The 10,375-nt window shown below is 42.8% G+C and overlaps 1 protein-coding gene across 4 annotated transcripts in view; it reads left to right on the top strand.

Moving 5' to 3' along the window:
- Positions 1-10,261, top strand: part of LOC143026251 (uncharacterized) — a 41,286-nt gene extending 31,025 nt beyond the window's left edge. For all 4 annotated transcript variants that reach the window (XM_076186332.1, XM_076186331.1, XM_076186333.1 and 1 more), the window contains 5 exons: positions 1,420-1,535; positions 2,581-2,775; positions 2,913-3,065; positions 7,347-7,556; positions 7,878-10,261. In XM_076186332.1, the coding sequence (XP_076042447.1) occupies positions 1,420-1,535; positions 2,581-2,775; positions 2,913-3,065; positions 7,347-7,556; positions 7,878-8,741 (1,538 nt within the window). In that variant the 3' untranslated portion in view covers positions 8,742-10,261. The remainder of the gene's footprint in view (positions 1-1,419; positions 1,536-2,580; positions 2,776-2,912; positions 3,066-7,346; positions 7,557-7,877) is intronic.
- Positions 10,262-10,375: the final 114 nt, after the last annotated feature.

Genomic DNA, 10,375 nt, shown 5'->3' on the forward strand with positions numbered 1-10,375 from the left:
GTGGGAAACAGGGATGACCCTTGATCCACAAAGAGCTGAGATGGGAAGGACAATAAATGAGAATTTGTTAGGTATAGGGTTTCTTCAATTGGAAGTGATTATTAAGGGAGAGAGGCTAGGGGAAGTGAATAGCTTGATACTTGGGGGTGCATGTGGCAGGAAAAGGAGTGTAGGTGGAGGTAGAATGTAGATTGAGAGATGCAAGGAAATGCCTTTGGGGATTAAAAATTGTAATGAGAAATAGATATTTGGGAATGGATGCTAAGAGGAGATTGTATGAAGGGATGATAGTGCTGACAGCTCTGTATGGGGCAGAGACATGGAACATAAGAGAGGAAAAGTTTAAATATGTTTGAGATGAAATGTCTTGAGAAGTGTGATAGGGGTTACAAGGTTGGATAAAGTGAGAAACAAAGAGGTGAAGAGGAGGATGGGGGTGGAAAAGGAGATGGGAGATGGGTTGATGGAAGAGTATTGGGATGGATTGGACACATGGAGAGAATGAGTGAATAAAGATTAGTAAAAAAAAAAGTCGGAAGACAGAGGTGGATGGAGTGAACATGAGGGGACAACCAAGGATGAGATGGATGGATGGGGTAAAAGGGGCATTGAGCAAGTGGTGGATGTCTGTTTAAGAAGGAAGGGAGAAGGTAGAAGATAGGGGTGAGTGGAGAATGGCTGTGTATGGATGATACTGTGATGCATGGAAGAGAGTGGGTGGGGGATAGGGAGTGGTTTAGGGAGTGGTTATGTATTAATGGTATTTTGATGCAGCCTGAAGGGATTTCTCCCTATCTTCAGTGTTACTACATGACGGGATGGAGAGGGGGGTTGCTAATTAAATGAAGCGGCTTTGCTGTTGATGTGCTGTGTCTTGCTGCATTGCTTCTGATCCAGGACAATGGGCGAGATTCAATGATGACCCATCATCCAGGAGGAGCCAAGATGAAGGGGAGGAGTGGAATTATACCATTTGACTTTGGCTACCTCCCTTGTAAAGGGGAAAAAGCCAGATAGGGTCGTTAGATTGATTTAAATCTTTGGGGGGGTCATGATTATTTGATGTTTTTTGCAACTGGATTTTGACATTTTCTTTTAAGATTAAATAGTGGTCCTCTTTGGTTGTGAATGCTCTCTGGCTGAGTAGGTTATAACATGTCTATTTGTGGTGGAGTTCGAGGTGATGGCAGTTTGAACCCTGCCACTGATGAGTTGGACCAAGGGTATGGTTCATTGAATCCCATGCTGCAAAGTCCTCGGTTAAGGGCACCATCCTAGTCTTCTGATAAGGGGAGTTTGCGACCCTATACCAGATCATCATCGTAATCTGGTCATGAAACCATTTTGTAGCAAATTATCAATAACTTCCAGTTAATCACAAACATGATATAACCTGAGTACATTTTTTTCTGTCTGCAGAGGTTGACACTGAAATGTCAAGCAGTGATGGTCAGGCCAAAGTGAAACTGGAAACGGAAGAGGAGGCCCTAGAATGTGGGTTTTGTGGAGAAATTCTAGAAAACCAAGAAGAAATGGTAAGGGATTGATTTTGTTTCTTGATTTATCCATGTAGCATGCATTGGCCACCTCCAAGAAGATGCCCTTGGTGTATGGATAGATTGTGTCATTTCACCATGGATGTTCAGTGTTTATAGATGGGGTGGTAAGGGAGGTGAATGTGAAAGTGCTATGTAAAGGTTCATGAAAAAGTGATGTTTAATTAAAAATAGGATATTGTGTCATTCACATACATATACCAAGGGCTTTTTCCCCCTTACAAAGGAGGTAGCTAGAGTCAAAGGCATAAATCCACTCCTACCCATTTCATTCCCACATACTCCACTCCCATTCACCACCCCTCCCTCCCTCTTAGCTCCTCCTGGATGATGGGTCATCCCTGCATCATGCCCACTGCCCTGGGTCAGAAGCAATGCAGCAAGACAGCACATCCACCCCTCTCTGTCCCCTTATGCAGAAAAAGAGAAGACAGGGAGAAATCCCTTCAGACTGCGTCAAAATATCATTCACATACAACATCCCATCCCCCACACTCCCTTCCATGCATTACAGCATCATCCATACACAATTGTTCTCCACTCACTCCTACTGTCTTCTCCCTTCCTTCCTCAACAGACATTCCCCTCTTTCCCAATGCCCCTTTTATCCCATCCCTCCATCGTGTCCTTAGTCACCCCTTCATGTTCACTCCCTCCAACTCTGCCTTCCACACTTCTTTTACCCATCTTCATTCATTCTTTCCCTGTGTCCAAACCATCTCAATACTCTTTCATCATCCCTATCTCCCAACTCCCTTTCCACCTTCGCTCTTCTCCTTACCTCCTCGTTTCTCACTCTATCCAGCCTAGTAACCCCCACCATACTTCTCATGCACTTCACCTCAAACACATTTTTATTCACCACACCCTCCATAAGGAGCTGAGATGGAAGGGGTGGAAAGAGTGGTGGGGTGGAGTGAAATGGGTGGACTTAGCTAACTCCCTTATAAGGGGCAAAAAGCCCTTGGTATATAGATAGATATATAGATTATGGACTAAATCATAAACTGTATATATGTTTTAGGTGCAGCACTATGTGGAGCAGCATGGAGTAGAGATGGATGAAGATGACTGTCTCTTGGACACAGGTATTGACATTGATATCAGGGTCAAAGACACAGATAAGTTGCTACAATTAGCAGACGGAGCAGCCAATCCTACTCTGCCCCGGAGGACTGTCCTAATCAGAAAGAAACCTAACCAAACCTGGCAATGCAAAGTAAATGACTTGTTTGTTTTTAAACCTATTAAAAAGAATAGACAGTGTACCAGAGAGGAAAAAAACAAAAATCATATAAAGAAGCATATAATTTATTTCATCACCAACTGTGTTTCACCAATTTTATTTTTTCTCAGGAATGCAGTCAAGTGTTTAACAAACATTACATCTTCCTCCAACACCAAAGGGATTCGTGCACTGGCAAGAGCCGAACAATCAAAAGTGGAAATCCACCTGATAGTAGATTTAAGTGTCAAGAACCTGGATGTAGTCACCTATCCTTTTACCAGGTATTGTTGCTAAAGATATTTATCCATGCGTAATGTTTATGTTTTTAGATTCAACAATTACACTGCTCATTTTCATAAGGTTAACCTCTTGACTACGATGATGCCCATGTATGTGTCATGAGCCGCAAGTGGGGATATATGAGGATGCCAGTGTCATCTTCCTGATTATATTTATTTTGTAGTTGTAGCTGAGTGACCCCCGTATTCTGTGAATGGGCTTGATCATGTTTTCTGTGATGTTATATTTATTCAGGGTGAAAGAGAATGAGTATAACAGCAGAAATTTATATTTTGTAATGCACGTATTGTGGTGCATGTACGTGTGAATATTTACTCGTATTGAAGAGGTTGATGTAAGAAAATGCCAGGTTATTGTGATATTAGTGCATATGATCTTTTTACTGCCCCACATTCCCATTGGGCTACCTCAACTATAAGGAGGAAAAAGCCTGTTGTATATCTATATATGTAGATAGATATACCCCGTCTGGGGTATTGGCTGCTTGTTATTGTGGCAAAGTAGCATGCAGTCGATACTTTAGGGTCTATATGGGGCGCCCCTACGGACCAGAGCCACACATCATTTTGTCTATGATAGAAGAAATTCTGTTCATAGAGAAATGATGACACTTTTATACTACGACTGTCCCTCCGTTATGCTGTCCCCCAACCCCTTGTTGCTGTCCTGTACCATTTCTCTGAGTATTCTCTTTCTGTGGTGGGGGAAAAGAATACTGCCACCAAGTTTCCCACTTGGATCGTAAGAGGCGAGAAGAAAGGGACGGGGAGAGGGACTAGGCATCCTTCTCCCTGTAGCCCCACGGGGCATATTCCTAAAAAGAAAAGTGAAGGCATAAGGGGTGCTGGAGGGCCTCGGGCCAGCACCCTAAGGTTTGGGTCTTTTAATGTGCGTGGATGTGGTACAGATGAGAGTAAAAGGGAAGAGATAGGTAGTATGTTTGTGAGAAGAAAGATGGATGTGTTGGCTTTGAGTGAAACTAAGTTGAAAGGGAAGGGTGAGTGTAAGTTTGGGAGTGTAAGTGGGAGGTTATCAGGAGTGAAGAGAGGGCGAGGGAGGGAAGGGGTGGCTATTCTAGTAAGTGAGGAGTTAGGTAAACAGGTAGTGGAGTGGAAGGAGGTTTCCTCAAGGATAATGTGGATGAAGGTGAAACTGGGAAAGGAGATGTGGGTCTTTGTAAGTGCATATGGGCCTGGCAGTGAGAAGAGCGTGGAAGAAAGGGAGGCCTTTTGGATAGATTTAAATGAGTGCATAGAGGGTTTAGGAAGAAATGTCAATGTAATAGTACTGGGAGACCTTAATGCTAGGGTGGGAAATGGTCCAATCGATGGAGTGGTTGGGAAGTGTGGAGTTCCAGGAAAGAATCGTAGTGGAGAGTTGATGGTGGAAATGTGTCTAGAAAGAGAGTTGATGATAGCAAATACAGTGTTTCGGAATAAAGTCAAGCATAAGTACACATGGGAGAGGGTGGTGGAGGGAAGGGTGGTAGATAGAGCACTAATGGATTATGTAGTGGTAAATAGGATTATGATAGGAAGAGTTAAGGATGTACATGTGCTAAGGGGAGAGGGTGGGGGAATATCAGATAATTTTTTGGTGGAAGGTAAGCTGAGAGTGGAGGATAGATGGAGAAAGAGGAAAGGGACAAAAGGTAGGGAGGTTCTTAGAGTGAACTCCTTGAATGAAAAGGAAAAGGAGAAGGAGTACGAAAAGAAGCTGAAGGAGGAGTGGGAGGGAGTAAAGGATAGAGCAGAGATGGGTGTGGAGGAGGAATGGGGATGGTTCAAGGAGGGAGTCTTAAAGTGTGCAAGGATGGTGTGTGGAACAAGAAGGACAGGGGGAAATAGAAAAAAGGGTAGTGAATGGTGGGATGAGGAAACAAAGAAGGTTGTAGAAGAGAAGAAGCGAGCATTCACAGATTGGTTACAAAAGAGGACGGGGGAGTCATATGAGACGTACAAAGAAAAGAAAAGAGAAGTAAAGCAAAAGGTAAAGGAGGCAAAGAGGAGAGCAGATGTGAAATGGGGTAGGAGTATGACAGAAAATTTTGAAAGTAATAAAAAGATGTTTTGGAAAGAAATTAAGAGAGGAAGAGGAGGCGAATCAAGTAGGGAAGAAAAGGTAAAAGGTACAGATGGAGAGATGATAATGGAAGAGATGGCAGTAAGGGGAAGATGGGCAGAATATTTTAGGGAGTTGCTAAATGTGAAGGAGGATAGGGAAGGAAAGATAGCTGCAGTGGGAAATGCGAAGAAAATGAGAGTGATGAGTGAGGAGAATGGAGGAGTAATAAGGAAGGATGAGGTGAAGGCAGTTGTAAAGATGATGAAAGCAGGTAAGGCACCTGGTCTGGATGGATGCCATGCAGAATGTCTGAAAAAGGGAGGTTCAGTGATGGTGGACTGGTTGGTGAGGTTATTTAATGTTTGCTGGAGAGAGGGTGGGGTACCGGAGGACTGGAGAAGTGCCTGTATAGTTCCTCTTTACAAGGGAAAAGGGGACAAGTGTGAATGTAGTAGTTTCAGAGGGATTAGCCTGTTAAGTGTAGTAGGGAAGGCTTATGGGAGGATCTTAATTGAGAGGATTAGGAGAGGAACAGAAGGAGTAATTGGTGAGGAACAGTGTGGATTTAGGACAGGTAGAGGTTGTGTAGATCAGATCTTTGTGGTAAGACAGATATGTGAGAAAGCTATAGGAAAGGGGAAGGATGTTTTTTGGGCTTTTATGGATCTGGAAAAGGCTTATGATAGGGTAGACAGAAAGGCACTGTGGGAGGTTATGCAGATTTATGGGATAGGAGGAAAGCTTTTGGGAGCTGTCAAGAGTTTTTATGAGAGTAGTAGAGCATGTGTCAGGATTAGAAATGGAGAGAGTGAGTGGTTTGAAGTAAAGGTGGGACTTCGTCAAGGATGCGTTATGTCGCCCTGGCTGTTCAACTTATACATGGATGGGGTGGTGCGAGAGGTGAATGCTAGGGTAGTGGGTCAGGGATTGGAGATGGTTAAAGAAAATGGAGAAAAGTGGGAGGTGAGCCAGCTGTTGTTTGCGGACGACACTGCGCTTGTGGCAGGGTCAGAGGAGGGATTGAGGAAGCTGGTGGCAGAGTTTGGGAGAGTATGTGATAGAAGAAAGCTAAAGATAAATGTGGGTAAAAGTAAGGTGATGAGATGTACAAGGGGTGAAAGTGGCAGTAGACTGGAAGTGAACATTAAGGGAGAGCGACTGGAGGAAGTGGATAGTTTTAGATACTTGGGTGCAAGTGTAGCAGGAAAAGGTGGAGTGAAGGTGGAGGTAGAATGTAGATTGAGAGAAGCGAGTAAATGCCTTGGTGGTTTAAAGAGTGTAATGAGGAATAGACATTTGGGAATGGATGCGAAGAGGAGACTGTATGAAGGAGTGATTGTGCCAACAGCACTGTATGGGGCAGAAATGTGGAACAGAAGAGAAGAAGAGAGAAGGAGTTTGAATGTGTTTGAGATGAGGTGTCTGAGAAGTATGATGGGGGTTACTAGGCTGGATAGAGTGAGAAATGAGGAGGTGAGGAGGAGAACAGGGGTGAAAAAGGAGCTGGGAGATAGGGTTGATGAAAGACTATTAGGATGGTTTGGACACATGGAAAGAATGAGTGAAGAAAGACTAGTAAAAGAGGTATGGAAGGCAGATGTGGAGGGAGTGAACATGAGGGGACGTCCTAGGATGAGGTGGATGGATGGGGTGAAGGGGGCTTTGGGGAAGAGTGGAATGTCTGTTGAGGAAGGAAGGGAGAGGACGGAAGACAGAGGTGAGTGGAGAATGGTTGTATATGGATGATGTTGTGACTGCATGAGGAGGAATGGACGGGGTGGGTGGGGGGGGGTAGTATGTGTGAGTGAATTTTGACGCAGCCCGAAGGGATTTCTCCCCGTCCTCGCCTTATATGCAAAGGGGGACGGAGAGGGGGGGTCGCCGATTAAATGAAGTGGCCTTGCTGTGGATGTACTGTGTCTTGCGACACTGCTTCTGACCCAGGGCGGTGGGCAGGGTGCAGGGATGACCCGTCATCCAGGAAGTGCTCAGATGAGAGGGAGGGTGGGAGGGGTGTGGAGTGTATTTAGGGATGAAATGGGTGGGAGTGTTTTTATGCCTTTCCCTTTCTGGCTACCTCCCTTGGAAGGGGGAAAAAGCCTTAGTATATGTATGGTATATGTAGATAGATATATGTGTATCAATTTATGTTTAAGCTTGTTCTTATCAGGAGGTGATTTTCGAGCTTTGATTTTCAGGTAAAAAGTTTATTCAAGCACATGGAAGAAGAGCACGGGATTATTGTTCCACGGGAAAAGCGTTCCTTCCGAAATCTGGCCACCTTCAACCAGTGGTTAGCTGCTGAGGAAAAGAAATATAATGTTCGTTATATTCGTGACACAACTAGAATTGAAAGGAATAATCTCAAACTCATACAGATGGTTTGTCATAGATACCACACAGCTAAGGTGTGTATTCTTTCATTTTGTTTTGATATTTATATATTCCTTGACAAGGGTGGTGGATGGGAGTGAGTGCATACTTTTGACTTGACTTCCTCCCTGATATGGGTGAAGAAGCCCATGATATATAGATGTAGATAGATAGTTTTTACCTATATATATGTGTACTATTTAAGAAGCAGTTACATATTAAGAAAATGCTCTACATCATATTGGTGACATTCTTGTATGAAATGTAGAAGTCTGGTACCATATGCACAAAAAGGATTAAGAAATTTATTGTAAATACTGATGGGTAACATGCACTAATTCACTTTTACTCCTCAGGTGGACAATAGGAAAGAAGGCAAAGATGAAGTGGAACCTAGCTCCCCAAGTAAATTAAGGCGTCGTTGGTTTGTTCGCATTCAGAGATCCAGCAATTGCCATGCTCGTATTCACCTAAAAGTTCAGTTTAATGAATTGTCAGGTCAGTTTGATGGTCCAGTACACATGATTTACTACCCACAGCACACGCATTCCCATGCTGAACACCCAGCTTATATCCTAGACCGCATCATGGAGCGCCATGCACGAGATAAAACTGTGTATTTTGCCAAAAACCTCAAGAACAAGCGCACTAAAACCCCGGGTAAGGGATCAACGTGGGTGGTTGGTGACGGCCCAGATGATGATGAGGAAGAACAGTTCCAAACCCAGGAAGAACCAAGTGACCAGATTGACGCAGCAGCAGGACAGTCTGGTGATGGGCTAACAGTAGATGAATACATGACTGAATTTTGTCAGAATCAAATTCGTGGTGACGGTGTTATAGGAACTGGTACAAGTACGGATGGGGCAACAGGGACAACTGCAGGTGCTGAAGGAGGGACAGCAGTTGTAGAAGGGAAAGACGGAACTACCCTGGTTATCCAGGACACTGATGCACTGGTCATGGAAGTTGACCAGGCTGCAGAAGGAGAAGCTAGTGAAGAGTACATTTTGCCTGCAGATGAGGCTGAGTGGACCAAATTGTTTGATCTACTTCGCATGCGCTTACTGGCCTCTGAGCTGCAAGATCAGGAGAAGAAGGAGGCAGAAGAGCTCTTGCAGTACCAGAACATCCTTACCTACGTCCCTCTCACACAACAAGTCTCCATCTTCCACAGGCTTTGCTCACTCACCAATTCCATTATTGAGAGTACAGATTAGATAGGCTCTCAGTATATTATGTTGTAGTTATTGCACATTTCATGGCATTACAATTTCATGTGTTTGATACCACGTCCTTCATGACCCACCTCGGGTTTTCATATTTTTGCATCCATTCAAATGCTAAAGCTTCATCCCAAAGGGTTTAATCATGGTGGCCTTGATTTGGCTTTGTATTATATAGGCTGTAAAGAAATATTACAAAAACAAAACAAAAAAGGAAAAGAAGTCTTGCATAAACTGTCCGTTCATAGTGAATGGATGAAAATATTCTTATTTGCAAAGATGTGAATTGTCTGGAGTGACTGTGACATTCCCCATACTATCACCAGTTACTTAATGGAATGTTAAGTATTTTAATTAACTGTACAAAAGTATCCACTTTACATCTTGTAGAAAACACCTTTTGAAGCATTTGGAGTCACCCTTTCATCTTAGTTTGAATATGAAAGAGTAGTCGTATGGTGAAGTACGAAGAGCCATACAAGGAAGAGTACAAGTGCCTATTTGCTGAAACAGATGTGTGGATGTGATAGGTGAGTGGCTTGTGTAAGTGTGAAGTGGGGAGTGGGTAATCCATAGAGATGGACTGTCACATCCCACAGACAACGTTAATCACTCCAGCCAGTTTCGGAGCTCAGCAAATGTAAGCATCAACCAATATTATTCAGCTAACAACAGTATTGGCTTATATCTTTCTTTGGCAAGTCAAAGGGTCGTGGCAGAGGCCAGTAGGGGTTGTCCTGCTTGCAAAATGCTTCAGTTTTGCATTTTATTTTGTTTATTATCATGATTATCACTTATTGTTATTTTTCCTTTCTTTGTTTATTTCTTCTATGAATTAAAAGGTGGTGAATTGTGGATAAGAGATGGCTACAGTAGCCATCGCCGGACCAGTGATGATGTTGCGATTTGTTCCATAGAGTATGTAGCCTATCATGGTCATGATTGTTGATACCTCATGCTAAGTGAACCTTGAATACAACCTCAGTGTACTGTCCTCTAGCTTTTCTTTGCAATATTCAGTTTGGTTTTCCTCATGTTGTTACCAAAATAAAGGATTCAAAAATCTTATTTTGTTATAGTGGAATTTTGTCATTTCAATTATAATGAATGTGGAAAGGCAAATGGGGGTTGAATGAATGCCCACTTGTTTGTGCTACTATATAACCACACTCATAGATAGGCTTTGTGGTGACAAAGAGGAGACTTCTCACAACCTTGATTTGTGTGGCTGTAAAAATGTAAGTCTATGTTACATTTTCATTTTCTTTCCCAATGTGTTCTTTGTTTAGTACCTGATATGTAGGAGTAGAAGGAAGAGGCACAAGGGGAGAAGAAAATGAGCTTACCTAGATCATTTGCAAAGCAGTGCCCAGTTTTGTTACATAGCCTTTGTTTCCGAGTGTTGTCTAAAGTAAAGCAAATTGGACAACTTTGTCATGCAGAAACAAATACGAGATTAACATAATCTGTGATGTGAAAATGTGACAAATCAAATATAAATATAAAAAGCTAAATGGGAATTGTTTATATTTAACCTTTTGAGAGGATGGACTGTAACCCTCATCTGTTTAGAGTTTACACTTGTTGAAATGTAATGTTTGATTATTACTTTTATTTTATTTATTTTA

Source organism: Oratosquilla oratoria, chromosome 6 (assembly GCF_046742065.1).
Source record: "Oratosquilla oratoria isolate Oo_2021 chromosome 6, ASM4674206v1, whole genome shotgun sequence".
NCBI classification, from domain to species: domain Eukaryota; kingdom Metazoa; phylum Arthropoda; class Malacostraca; order Stomatopoda; family Squillidae; genus Oratosquilla; species Oratosquilla oratoria.